General features: G+C 28.4%; 2 protein-coding genes and 1 pseudogene across 3 annotated transcripts; 2 read left to right on the forward strand and 1 right to left on the reverse strand.

Moving 5' to 3' along the window:
* Positions 1–233: 233 nt before the first annotated feature.
* LOC137829230 (uncharacterized) lies at positions 234–4,464 on the reverse strand. 2 transcript variants are annotated; one of them, XM_068636029.1, is made up of 7 exons: positions 3,811–4,464; positions 3,365–3,525; positions 2,760–2,835; positions 1,978–2,034; positions 1,780–1,870; positions 878–980; positions 234–468 (listed from the first exon to the last, which is right to left on the reverse strand). In XM_068636029.1, exons 2-6 carry the CDS (start codon positions 3,457–3,459, stop codon positions 889–891), a joined length of 411 nt encoding a protein of 136 aa, XP_068492130.1. In that variant the 5' UTR covers positions 3,460–3,525; positions 3,811–4,464; the 3' UTR covers positions 234–468; positions 878–888. The 2 variants fall into 2 exon arrangements, with proteins under 2 accessions (XP_068492130.1, XP_068492134.1); XM_068636033.1 differs by lacking the exon at positions 2,760–2,835 and having other exon boundaries at positions 1,978–2,029.
* A 1,921-nt stretch (positions 4,465–6,385) lies between these two features.
* LOC137824139 (uncharacterized) lies at positions 6,386–7,424 on the forward strand (annotated as a pseudogene).
* Positions 7,425–11,829: 4,405 nt separating this feature from the next.
* Positions 11,830–13,632, forward strand: LOC137826005 (ATP-dependent Clp protease proteolytic subunit 2, mitochondrial). The gene is made up of 2 exons (XM_068631847.1): positions 11,830–12,249; positions 13,011–13,632. Exons 1-2 carry the CDS (start codon positions 11,940–11,942, stop codon positions 13,427–13,429), a joined length of 729 nt encoding a protein of 242 aa, XP_068487948.1. The 5' UTR covers positions 11,830–11,939; the 3' UTR covers positions 13,430–13,632.
* Positions 13,633–14,584: the final 952 nt, after the last annotated feature.

Genomic DNA, 14,584 nt, shown 5'->3' on the forward strand with positions numbered 1-14,584 from the left:
TTTCATTTGAGTATAATTAAAAAATTTAATCAAATATTTATTTGTCTTAATTGGTTAAATGTGTATAGTTCCTACTAACTAAAATAATTGATTGTACATTTATTATATTTAAATTTCAGTATCTATGACATAATCGATTTAACACATACTAATAAAAACCATACATTTTTTTATATTAGTTATTAGTTACCAATTTAAAAGTTAGTGATATGATAAAAATAAATCAGATATAATTAGAATCAAGGTAAGAAAGTATACTTTTCAGAATTGAATATAATTAGAATCAATACAGTACATTATAAAAGAATGAATAATTATACACGAAAAATTGAGATTTCATAACAAATGAATCCATATAATCTGAACAAATGCTAGGTGAAAAAAAAATGTTGATCAAAACAGAGAAAAATGAAGGTCTCAGCTTGAACCTGAAGGTGAAGGTGATTATTAGTCTGGGAAATGCATCACCTACAATAAAGAGCTAGTTGCAATTCAAATGGTGATTGCATAAAAAGAAACTAGAATGAATCATTGACATACCATATACAAGTAAATGAAAGATTGAAGGGAGAATTATTGCACGGAAGTTCATTTCCAATTTAAGGAGATTACCAAAAGAATAGTAAAATAGTTTATATGTTGACTTAATTAACCATTCTTCTAGTTAATTCATCTAAAATAGATAATTAATTCACTAAAATATATTAACATGCAGCTCTCCCAAAAATAAGTATTAGAAGCTAAACAAAAAAGAAAGATGACTACTAAACACATTAATTTGACATTGTCCTCCCTTAGGCACTATTATTACACAAATACAGAGAGAATAGAAGAATAAAGGCAAAGTGGGTAGGTGGTTGTCATGGTAGTACAATACCTTAAAAGTTGTTATAATTCCTTATTGCTCTCAAGTGCTTTTGCTGCTGCCTTTTCAAATTCTTCCAAAACAAAGATTTTCACTGATTCAACATCCCTTGAACCTGCTCGATTGTCATGCAAAAAATAAGATTAGATTTATGAACTATCATTTTTCACTGTAATTTTGTTTGGAAGGAATAGATAATTCATTCTCCATATAAATAAATCATATAAACTCAAAAAGAATAGACCCTAAAATAACCTAACAATCAGACATCATTTTATTTATGCAATCTCTCAAATGATAATTCATAATTCTGCACTCATCTAAAAATGATAACCTCAAATTTACAGTTATATTTCCAGCTTTTGAAGAATGCAAAACATACCATAATCATAATCATATCACCAAAATTACATTATTCAAATTATAAACATACAATGTTCAAATCATCAATGTACAAAATTCAAAATATTAGCATACAATATTCATATCATAAAATACATTAATAATTAAAATATCTTAATAAATGAATCTTTTAGTACACAAAATTATTACCGTTTAAATATCTATTTCATCTATCATAATTAAGGTTTTTATTTTTCAGTTTTAGTATGAGTGTATGACTTTAAAGTATTCTGATACAGAATCTTTTTTTATAAATTATTTTTTACCAAAAGTTCTAAATTATTTTCTAATTAATGTTATTCTTTGGTAATTATATCTTTTAATTTGTTAGTTCATTCTTACTCAACAAGATAAGCACAAGTGTGACTAAGCCCCTGCAATGGAACATGCAATCTAAGTAGGTAAAACATTCAAATCCAAAATAAAATCTTTTCACTCTCCAACTTTATTGCAACTAATAACTCTTTAAAGTAATGAATATGAAAAAAAGAAAGGAATGAACTTAGTGGCACCTTCAAATATTCCTTGTTCAGACCCAACCAGTTTGACATTAGGAATTATTAGATTCTTCTGTCTTGCCTTCCTAAGAAGTTGAGAAAGTACCTAAAAAGGAAGGAAAGAAAACAATGAATTACTGATACAAAGTTTATGAGTCACTTATTTTAAGTGATTCTCAACAATGTTAATTAAAAAGTAACTTTGATGCTTACCTTGATGCTTTGGCCTCTGGAAAGTAGAAATAGAATGATGGACATCCTCTTTCTGCACTATATGAACAAGTAATTACTAAGCTAATAAATTGTAAAGAACGGTAACATCCAAGAACAAAGACGAGATCCATAAACCTTTTCCTACAAAATCATCTTATTTCTTCTTATAAAGACTTCTAATACGACAATGTTATATATTTTTCTATGACCAGTGGAGATTCATCACAGAAATGCCTTTAAGTTCAGTTAAATGAAAACATATTTACCAGTGAGCATCCAAAAAGTTTAAGCAACCTCAGTGAGAAGCAGCTATCTACAATCAAACCCAACTCATTGTGTGTCAACTTTCTGCACCAGGACAGATCTAGAGTATGCAAATTTTTTTAATGACTAGCAAGTGATAAGGCTGTATGGTGCCTAACCTGAATTAAACCAAATGTGTCATACAGTCAGAAAATAAAACATTATAAATAAGATTTTGTTCGTCAATACAACCAAAATGCTAATTGAAAACCAAATAGAATAAACATTAACAACGACCTTAATTCATTAAGTAATATTAAAGAGTCAGTTGATTATACGTTGTCTTCCTCCAATTGGGAGAGAGATTGCTTCATATTATGCCAAAAACCAGAAATATAATAGGCACGATCATTATTTTTTAGGTTAAACTGATAATAATAATAATAATAATAATGTAATTAATCAGGGGCTCGGTTATTAAAGTGTGAAAGATATGAGCTAATCTGAGGGAAAGTCAACAAGGAAATTTAGCAACACACCTTCTTAACATTATTAAGTACAAGTTCTTTTAAGGACTCTCCAACAATCTCCAAAAATCCAGCAATTGCTTCATCACTAGTGGAGAAAAAATTGTGTTAAATTTATTCATCGACAAGAATTAATAAGAGATCTCTTTATCAGCATCCCAGTAACACCAATTGTATCATATGCAAAAATGGTGATAATAACAGATGCATAGAAGAATTTTCTCAAATCTCTTGGTGACAAGGAGCGTGTCGATCAGACCCATAATAGAAAATACTCATTTGACATTTCAAATGCTACAAAATCATTATCAATTCATGTGATCAAAATTGTTTAAAAACACTTCTGAAATCTAACTCAAGTCGAGAAAGTCATCAGAGCAATATCCAAAACAAATTTGAAATTATTAATTAACCACTCCTACATAGAATTCATATTACCACAGGAACAAACATAATGATCTTATTTAAAAACTGTAACCTCCTACAAAATAATCTATCTTTCAAAGATAAGACAGATTACAGCAAACTTATAATGAGACGGACAATATCAGAAACTAGCAAAAGTAATGTGCAAATGTATAAAGAGAAAGAGAAAATATCAGAAAACAAAAAAGCACCTGAATGGATTACGGCAGAGGTTCAATGTATGGAGTACTCGATAAATATTTGTAAGATATCCCATGGATAAATCCGTCAAGTTGTCCAAATACATAAGATCGAGTGTACACAACCCAGGACAGTGCTCAGCAATGACTTTTATTATGCATTGGTTAATTTTCTGCACATTAAGAAACATAAATAACAAGAGAGTGAAAAATAATATTTGGTAAAGAAAGATAAAGGAGATCAGAATTTGAGATTTCCTAGCAAACATAATTCCAAGTTAGAAAGAACTAACAAATTTATAAATAATGGTTGTCATTCTCAAAGAGGGACTAACAGTTAACCAAAAGTCAGAAATAATGATTAATCAATGCGCAATGAGTGGTGAATGGTTAATCAAACATCAACTGATTCAAGCACAAACTCAGCATCTTTAGTAAAGAGTTCACGCAGCACTTACCTACAGTCCTTTAAAACAAGGACCTCCATGTTGTGACCACGTGCAGTGATGTAAAAACAAACAAGCTTCTTTTTCGCCGCTCCCTCTTTGATCGCCTTCATCGAGATCGAAAACGGAGATGTGGAGTCCTCGATTCCTAGAGGCGCAGCAGAAGACGACGACCTTTCGTTTGTGGTCTCCTCCGAGGTGAATCGAGCATAGTGAGTAGCGCTTTCCTTCGTTATCTGTCGAAAACGTTCCATGTTCCGAATCCTCCGACAATCATTCAGCGATAGATAAGGTGCACTAAAATCTCCAGGTTCTACGTCAAAGTTAAAGTCGTTATCGCCTGAATTCTGCGGAAAGAACGATTCAGCTTCACCGGGAGCCCTGGACAGAAAATCGGAGTCAAACACCGGGTGCTTCCTCTGCCCTTCCACAGCGTGAGGGTCTCCATTGGTAGCGGCATGTGGCGGAGGCTGGGAGAGAGGAAGAGGAGGAGGAGGAGTAGGGTTTTGAATTTGAACGGCCGCATGGAGATCGGTGCGGTGAGGGATGACATTGTCAATACGACCGTGTTTGAGGGAAATTGCTGTGTGAGAAGAATCTTCGGTGTCTAATCCTCTCTTGAGGGATGATTCTATAGAGTCGGAGGTGAATCCTTGGAGATGATCCAAAAATGGGAATTGGGGATTAGATTAAATGAAGGAGAAAACTAAAAAAAAGGATAAACTAACAAAGGAGAAAGGTAAAAAAAATTAAAAAATTCTACTACTGACTCATTCAAAAAAATCCTTGAAAATTACCAGAGGTTTAGAAAACCTCTACAAAGTGTATGTCATATCAGGAGTTTGGAAAACCTCTACTAAGTCTAGTAATAAACCCCTACTAAAATTATAGATTTTTGTAGTGGTCTGACTAGGTTAACTGGTTCAAAAGTTATGTTATTTTTGACCTTTGTTTTAAGTTATTATTTACAATTATAAATAAAATTATTATATTATATTATATACAATAGCCCAATAGTTTTGTTATTATACTATATGAGAATAAAAGTCATTAACTTTTTTTATTGATACCAAGAGAGTGTAGAAAGCACAAGGTATAAAGGAGAAAAAATAATAACAATGTGTTTTTTATTAGATAGTTCTTATTTGGTTAATACACCTTTTCTGTTTTTCTTCCAAAGTTATTTGAATAGGAAATTTTTTTAACTTTTTCTTAAAATAAAAAAAAAAATATTATGTAATTAAATTTGGTTCAAATTTTATTTCTTAGTTTATCTATAAATAAATTTCTTAAAAAAATAAATACACGCATGCAAAAATAAAAAATTTAAATATAATAACAATCTCATTATTAATTAAAATTGTCAAAATAAATATAATTATAATTATAATTAATATTTATTGTAAAAATATTAGAAAATAAAAATTAATAACACGTGTTGAATGAAAAAATTGGTACAAAATATTTAATTCTTATCAAAAGCTAAAAAGAATCTGGAAGAAAACATGTTTTGGTTAGAAACACAGAGCAGTGACCCCACCTCTATAAGTAGGCTGTTTCTTCCTGCACCTCCATACCTTCTTCTCTCACCTCCATATATTTTTGTATTTCTAAATATGTCCCTACGTAGTATTTCAGATTACATAGTTTGGAAGTCATTTTTTAAATTTGTAATTAGCTTCCGAATTTGGAAACCTTTTTTGAGATGCATGATTTCTTTCCAGATTACATAATTTGGAAGTCTTTTTTAACTTCCGGATTATGTAATCCGGAAATCTTTTTTCAAATGCATTTCTGGATTACATAATCCGGAAGTTATTCTATGGGGGTGGCACAAGAAAGATAAAAATGTATTTTCATGTTGTGTATGGAGGTGGCATAAGAAGATATGGAGGTGCAGGAAGAAACAGTCCTATAAGTAATCTTGAAATCAAGTTTTCTTAAAATCATAATAAGAAAACTTCATATTATAATTGGACCGACCCTGAAGCCTCTTGTGTGGTGAGGAGTCGATCCAGTTAATTATCTTAGAAATAAGAAACAAAGTCTCATAGATTACACATAGTGTGGATAAGGAGGGTTGTTGGTTATCGTGCGATTTTGTACATGAGTTAGATCATTTCTATAGTGGTTCTTATTTTATTTTTTATTGTTTATAAAAAGCTAGTTCCCTTAAATGGTTAAAAAAAACATTATTTTATTAATATATTAAATTTAATTTTTTTTAATAAAAAAAATTGACGCGCTATAGTAATAGGTGAATGGGGTATGCTTTTTTTTTAATTTTTATTTTTCTTCGGAAGTTAATTGAATTGGAAATTTTTTGAACTTTTTCTTAACAAATATATTATTATATTATTATAAAGTTTGGCAGATAAAAGTTTTTACTATTACAATTTTTTTTCCTCTATATATAATATTTTATAAAAGTATTATTAATTGTATAGTTTATAAAATAAAGATTACTAATATTTTTCTGGCAAGAAAAAATGAATATGTTACAAGTTGGATCTTTTGTATATGTTATTGATAGATTATTATAAGTATGTATGAAATGAGCTGAGGTTACCTAAAAGTTTAAAAAGGACAAAAACTAATTAGGTCAAAGTCTTGGGTGTAAGATATAGAAACACAACCATGGAGTGTGTGTGGATGCCTTAAATAGCAAAGGACTCTCACCCTTTCATCATTCAAACCTCACTGTTCCTTCTTCCATAGCCATAGCCATGGCCAAAACCAAAACCTCTCTCTTTCTATGTTGCTTTGAATGAGTTTATTATAACAAAACTCCAAAACATCACTCCACCATGATCACTCCAAAGCAAAAGATTGGAAGCAGAAGGTGCTGCTGCTGCTGCTTTCCATGGCAAGTTGGAATGAAGAAATCAATGGCCAAAACAGTGCCTCTTGAAGAAGAAGAAGAAGGGTTAGAGTTTGCTGACATGAAGGCTTATACCAAAGTGCATTCATCAAGTTGGAAATGGAGGTCAAAGTCAAAGTCAAACTCATTCAATAACACTCAAATCAATTCCACTCTAAACCAATCACTCTCACAGGTATCAACATTTCACCAATATATTACAGACTGAATTTTTTGCAATTTTATTATTCATATATATTTTTCCATTAATAATTAAACTCTACTTAATGCGTTTAAAAAAAATAAAAAATAGAAGAATTAAGAGATCACTGAAATTGATCTCTCTTGCACTGATACTGGGTTATTAATTTCAGCACGACACGCGTCAACACGCGGCTTCTCTCCCGAGTTCAAAACGGCAACATGTGGTGAATAAAACGACAGGAAAAGAAGCAAAGCAGAAGCAGGATCACGTGACTGGCGCGTGCATGGTTATAATAAGTTTGGTATCAATGATAGTGTGGGGTGGTTTGGTTTCTATTGTTTGCACCACCTCTTTCATGTATCTCATCCCGTTTCTCAAAACGACAAAGAAAATTCCTTAGTTGATGCTTCAAACGACAACAAAGTCATCCAAAGATGTTGCAGCTTCGCACCAGTAGCATACCATTTTCCTTTTTAGTTTAAATTTTAGATTTTCTTTTTATATTTCTAATAAAGTAACTATTAAAATGAGTTATTAATAGTTTTATTTTACATGGCAAAATCAACTTCAATGTAAATTAATATCTTTAATGTAAATTACGATTTAAGAAGTTAAAATACATTATTAATTATTAATGTCAATGTTATAATATTATAATATAATTATTATTAAAATTTTGTTTTTTATATAATTTATTTTAAAAATTGTGTTAGACCCATGTTAGAATTGTCAGAAGTCCAACAAATATTTTTTGAATTGAACACTTATCAGTCATATTATTGTGTCCGATACGTGTGTCCATCGGACACGCCATTTAAGAAGAGTGTTTGAGCTTCATAATTCTCAACAATTTTTTAAAATTGTATTGTCTTTTTTAAATTTAAAAAATAATACACGTATATTTCCTTAAACATATATTTTCTTAAGTCTTAAATATATATTATATATGTTTTTCTTAAGGAAACTTGACTCTATAGTTTACTATAATTAATCCTTGTTATGTCAGCCTAAACTTCTGGTTCCATTGCTCCCATGAATCGTGGCATGATTGCCTAAAATTGGATAAACACATATAATAAAATGTGAATATAATATATAATACATTATATAAGATGGAGTGGTTGGAATTTACAGTAACATTAAAATGGATAGTGTTGTTTTGCTTATATTAAACAAATAAAATGGTTGCATCACCAAATGTTATGCTGGATATCTGCTACCATCAATCACAACACATGTATATATTGTTGCCTTTTTTTTCCTCTTCTTTTTAAAAACTCAATAAAATAAAGACCTAATGTATTTGGTATATGTGTTGGCTATTTGAATACAAAATATATATATATATATATATATATAATATTTATCCACATTTAAGATGTTAGAAAAGAACAAGTGTGTTCAAAATAAGATTGTATTGTTGGATTTTATTAGGTCCTTTATTCTTCTTTATATATATATATATATATATATATATATATATATATATATAATTTTTGTTCTTATTTCTTTTATCCAACTTGAGGCTATACAACTAACATTAAAGTTCTAATAATTTTTTTCCTCAAATATATAGAAGTTAAGTTATGATTTTTTTTAGTAGTTATTACTTATTTTTTTAATGGTTGTGTTATATAACTTATTTAAGATTGTGAATCTTTTATAAGTAATTTTTACTTAGTGATCGTATTAAATAACTCATTTGTAAGTAATTGTAAGTCGTTTTTTGAGTGATTATATATCATATAATTTTATTTTTGTAATGTGTATTTTATATATATTTTTTAAAGGTATAAGACTGAACTATAAATGTTCAAATAATAAGTTTGAGCTAAAAAAAATCTTAAAATAAATATGAAAACTAAACTATTAAAAAGTTGATTTTTAAGTCTAATTTAACATTAAGGTATGTTCACATTTATTTATATATTATAAAAAAACATGAAAGATTTTAAAAGTACGAAAGTAAACTAAAAAAGATTAAGGTGTATAGTAAAATTAGAGACACCAAAACTTGAAATCAAATTAGAAATATTCAACATCTAAAACTCTATGCTTACCAACAAATAATAATTAAAAAACCAACAAATAACCATTAAACAAAGAACAATTATAATTTAAAATACAGTAAAGAGAATAATTGAGTGATTTCATTTTACTTTTTACATGATCAGTGTTAACATAATTTACGTATAATATTTTTAACATATCTTATATGGTCACATACACATATAAACGGAGATTAATTCTATATATCGCAATAATTGTTGATTAAAAGCAAAATATATACAAAAATAATTAAAATTAATAATTAACATAAATCTTTTGAAAAAAAAAAACTCTTTTCTAACTACTCATGCTATAACTGAAGTAAAAAAATTGGATAAATTGAAGGGTGTTATTGATATTTAATTATGAAGAAAGTGGCTCTTATTTATCTAATGCACATTGATTGATGTAACAGTAACAGTGTTTATTTTATTGTTGGATTGTATATCTCCCAGGTTGTGGAAAAGTTAATTACACTGGACGTGGCGTAGGGTGGAGTTACGAAAATTATTAATTTGGAGAATTAAAAGAAATAAAGATAAAAGTTTGTTCATATATATATGTTTTGTTGTGTATGATCTTTTATCAAATGTGGATAAGAGGTAATGAAAAAGGTAGTGAGATATGTGAAAATGCAGATAAGAACTAAGGAAAAGGTTGAATGTTTGGTTGGAAACTTTGATCTTTTTCACAATTTTATTAGGTATAGAATGTGATGGGAATTGGACAAAGACTTGTACACTAAAATATTTCTCTACAATATTGGATTACATTTATATGTTGTGTCATTGTATAACTCAACATATTTTATAACTCTATGAATATTATTACTTTCATTAAAAAAAATCACTAAATTAAAATTAATTTTAGAGATAAAAATATTAATTACCATATATTAAATTAAATATTATTTTAAAAAATTAAAATGATTATTAATATTTAAAATTATGTTTAATATTAATAAAAATTTATAAATTAGTTTCTAAATTAATATTAACAATAAGATTTTAATCATCGATTCTAAAATTTAAATTAATTATATTTAGAATATTAATAATTAATTAAATATAAAATTAAAAACTAGTTTATAATTTTTACCAATAATATAAATTATTTTATATATTAATAATTTTTTTCTTTAAAATAGTATATAATTTAGTTAATATAATAATTAATAATTTGTATTCTTTAAAAAAAAAATTATTTAATAACTTTTTATAGTGTTTTGAGAAAAATGATTAATATTATTTAGATAATCAAACAGTGACTAGTAGTTGAAAATTAAACGCTATAATATTAATGTATTGAATTGCAAATAATAATTTTACCCATGTAAAAAAGAAAAGCATGATCATGCGTTCTTTAAGATGCTAGTGCGAGTAAGCCTCAATTACTTAGGTTTATGTTAAAAATGGAATAAAAATTGGATTCAATTTTTTGATTTACTCTTGTTAATCAGAAAATGAAGAAATCATAAAATTTATTTTATAAAATTAATTTAATTAGAAAAAAATTATTAAGATAACTTATTTTGAATGTTAATTTTTTTGTTAATATTCAAGAAATTAATTTATAGAATAAACTAGCAAACATATATTTTGTTTTTTTAATTCATCAATGATATTTGTATTTTTAATATTCATTTTAAAAATTTATTTTAATGTGGAAAATATAATTATTAATATATTTTAAAAATAAAATATATATTAATTATAACTTAATTAATTAATTAATATAATTAATTATAACTTAATTAATTAATTAATATTATAGCTTTTTATTGTTTATTATTAAATATTTTCACCATTAAACAACTTCAAATATTACTTAATTTAAATCATAAGGTTTCATTTCATAAAATTTACATTTGTCAAAAATACTATAATTAAAAATAAATAATTATATCATATTACATCATGCAAAAAATTCATATATTATTCCATATGTTACATAATTAACTTAAAAAGTTTATTTAAATCATTACAATATTTAACAAGATTGTAAAATATTAATAACTTTATAATTAACATGTTTTTTTATTTTGCAAAAGTTTTGTTACTTTTCTCTCTCATTTTAAACACTTCTTTATTATTTTACTTCAATGAAATAAACTTTATAAATATCAATAGATTACAAGTAAATATATTTATTTAATTTTAAATTATTCATTACAATTAACAAAAATATATTCAAACAAAGTATTACGATAAATCTAATTTCTTAAATATGTATATATTACTCCATATTTTTATATAATTAAGTTAACGACCAAATTTAATTATAAACAGGCTGAAATCATTAATTTAAATTTCCAATTTTATTATCTTGATGAATTTTAACAAGATTTCATTATTAATTATATTTAAAATTTTATTCAAAGTATTATAAAAATATATTTCAAATATCACCATTATTAAAAAAATTCTACAATTTTAACTTTTAAACAAAAATTTGAAATACTATATTAGAATTCGGTCTTCATGAAATCGATTTTTTGGTAATTTCTTCTATTATAAATTCCATCAATTATTTAAGTAAATATTTTTATTGCAAATATTTGAGATAACTTATTACATAACGTTACTGGACTACGTTTGTTTATTATACATATTATTGCAGTTAAATAAGTTATATATGTAAAAGTGAGTTAAAGTTCACTTGAAAAAGTTATTTTTTTATTCTAAATTTTTTTAAAAAAATATTTTTATTAAATTGAATAATATTCTATGAAGTTGGTTCACTGTTGAAAACCTTCTTTACCTTAAAAACTTTACTAAATACCAATTTATTTATTTTATTATAAATCCGAAATATATCTTATATTAAAAAACATGTTTTAACTTATAGAAAAACATAATTTACATACTTATAATTTTAATCATAAGTTTTAAAAAATAAAAGTTAAAAAAAATGAACTGAAAGAGGAAACACCAGAGCACAAGGAAAACCAAATCACAGAAGCCCTAATCAAACAAAACCAAATCAAACGAAAGCAAATCGAAAAACCCCAATTTAGGATCAGGAGCCATGAGAGGTTTTGTCCGAAGCTCGAACTCGTTGGTGACGAAGTTGTTGTTCCATGGAAGGAACGTTCAATCCCAATGCAGTACTCGTTCGTACAGTCTCATCCCAATGGTGATTGAGCACTCTTCCCGAGGAGAGAGGGCTTACGACATCTTCTCGCGCCTCCTCAAGGAGCGCATTATCTGCATCAATGGACCCATCTCCGACGACACTTCTCACGTCGTCGTTGCGCAGCTCCTCTTCCTCGAATCCGAAAACCCTTCCAAACCCATTAACATGTACATCAACTCCCCCGGTGGTGCCGTCACCGCAGGTACCCTTTTCGTTTCATAGCCCCTTAACTTTCTCGAATTGCGTTTGCTTCTTCAAAATCGCATTTTTCGAGGAACCCAATTTGCAACACCTCTAATTGTTTAAGAATATAACGGAACGCGTTTGTGATGTGTAAAATGTATGGTTTTTGTTTTTTAATCTATAACTGATTGCAATTGCTCAATGGGTAAACTATTTAGTTGGTTCTTGTAATTGATAGTTCTGGTGTTTTACTTGGGTTTCGATTTTGAGTCTCCTACATGAAGAAAAAAAAAACAAAAAATGTAATCAGAGAACAGAGATTTCACTGTACTTTGTTAGTAGATTCTTTTTATCCGTAAGAATTGAATACATGTTAAAGATCTTACAACAACCTAACCAACTGAGATAGACTTTCTTGACGTCAGTGGATTTCCTTGTAGAGATTAGTTATTATTAGCAAAACTGGTGCATTTTTCATGCTATGGTGAAAATGAAAGTTAGGAAAACTTTCTGGTTGTAATAAATTGCAGCAAAGAATTGTATAGGGAGCAAAGGGACGAGATCTTAAAATGGAGAAAACTAAAAAAACCATGTCAATATGTTAATGTTAACCTTTTTCTAACTTTGTATTGTTATAAATTAGTTGCTCACATCACATTGTCTATGTTTTTCGCTACAATGATAAATGCTGACACTAGGCTCATTGGTTTGTCTTTTTGCTAGTGTGTATAATTTATGCTCTGTTCTGAGACCTGGCATTGGTGTCACTGTTATGTGTAGGGCTTGCTATTTATGATACTATGCAGTATATTAAGTCTCCGGTCAATACCGTATGTATGGGTCAAGCTGCATCCATGGGTTCTCTCCTATTGGCTGCGGGTGCCCCGGGTGAGAGGCGGGCTCTTCCAAATGCAACAATCATGATTCACCAGCCTTCTGGTGGTTTTAGTGGTCAGGCAAAGAATATTGCGGTTCACGCCAAGCAGATTGTTCGGGTTTGGGATTCTTTGAATGAGTTGTATGCCAAGCACACGGGGAAGTCGGTTGACGTCATCCAGTCAAATATGGACGCAGATAACTTCATGACCCCACAGGAGGCTAAAGAGTTTGGGATCATTGACGAGGTTATTGATCAGAGACCTATTGCTTTGGTTTCTGATGCTGTTGGCAATGAAGAGAAAGACAAAGGTTCCAAATAGACCCAGATGGAGGGTAAGATTTCTTTTGGAAATCCTTGCTGTATTTAAATGCTTTGTCTGTCACCTTAGGTATAAGTTGCATTGCAGCTGATATAGTTTTATCAACTGAACATAATCTGTCAGTTTTGAGTTAGATTTGACCATTAAACTTCAGTATTGTGCTCAATTCGGTTTCATAATTTCATTGGCATATTTTTTTGTCACACATATTTGGAACTTTAAGTACCCTTATCTTAAGTTGCTAATTATCCACAATAATACCAGATAACTGTTTCAGTGAGTGTATCTAGTTCTACTTTTGATTACTTTCTGGTGTGTGAAAAGTAAAATTTTGATAACTCTTGAGTTTTAAGGCTACCTTAGTTCTTAACAAATTGATAAGAAAGGTTTGATAATCAAATATGTCCAACCTCAATTGCCGTGCTCTTAGATTGATCTTGTTTTTGTGTTTCTTGCATATATATTCTAAAAGGTGAAAGGAGATCCTTAGATTTTATAGTCATGGCATGTGTTAAAATGTGTTCCTATCATTATAAATTGGCAAGGTGGTCTTGTTTTTTTTTTTTGTAGTGATATATATGACTTACTACTCTGGTAATTTTTGGTTATTTAATTAGATCTTCAGAGAAAATATGTGGAGATTTTGATAGACTTTTTGCTGTAGGTAAATGCAACATTTTGTGTATGTTTGTGGAGTATACGAAGTAGAAATGTTTGATTGTTGAAGCATAGTAATCAATTGGTGCCTGACCCCAAAACCGTTATAACTAGACAGCCGATAGCATAGCAGGATGAACCCTAAACAAACATTTATACTACAATTATATGTGCTGAAAAACAATGGGATATTCATAATTAGTAACCAAAAGTTATAATTTAAGAACTAAGCACGCATCTCTATGACAACAAAATGAAGGAATCAAACAAGTTTAAGTTTTCAAGGCTTTAGAGCTAAGTATTTAAATTCTAATATAGGTTTTTAATAGGTCTCATCATCATCTTCTTCAAGGTCTGTCATCTCTTTCTCTGTTGTTCTTTCACCATTACTCTTGTAAAACTCTTCCTTCTGTAGTTTCTTCATACCCACATTCATCTTCTTGTATTTCATTTCTTTTTCTCTTAGAGCTGAAGGCCTAGAACTATAAGCATTTACAG

This window comes from Phaseolus vulgaris, chromosome 11 (assembly GCF_000499845.2).
Source record: "Phaseolus vulgaris cultivar G19833 chromosome 11, P. vulgaris v2.0, whole genome shotgun sequence".
Lineage (NCBI taxonomy): Eukaryota > Viridiplantae > Streptophyta > Magnoliopsida > Fabales > Fabaceae > Phaseolus > Phaseolus vulgaris.

Coding starts and splice junctions, on each gene's coding strand:
- LOC137829230 (XM_068636029.1), bottom strand. CDS start 3,459: ATGTATTTGGACAACTTGACGGATTTATCCATGGGATATCTTACAAAT. Junction 2,836..3,364: donor CTCTGCCGTAATCCATTCAG/GTGCTTTTTTGT, acceptor TTTCTCCACTAG/TGATGAAGCAATTGCTGGAT. Junction 981..1,779: donor TGAACAAGGAATATTTGAAG/GTGCCACTAAGT, acceptor ACAATCGAGCAG/GTTCAAGGGATGTTGAATCA.
- LOC137826005 (XM_068631847.1), top strand. CDS start 11,940: ATGAGAGGTTTTGTCCGAAGCTCGAACTCGTTGGTGACGAAGTTGTTG. Junction 12,250..13,010: donor CGGTGGTGCCGTCACCGCAG/GTACCCTTTTCG, acceptor TGTTATGTGTAG/GGCTTGCTATTTATGATACT.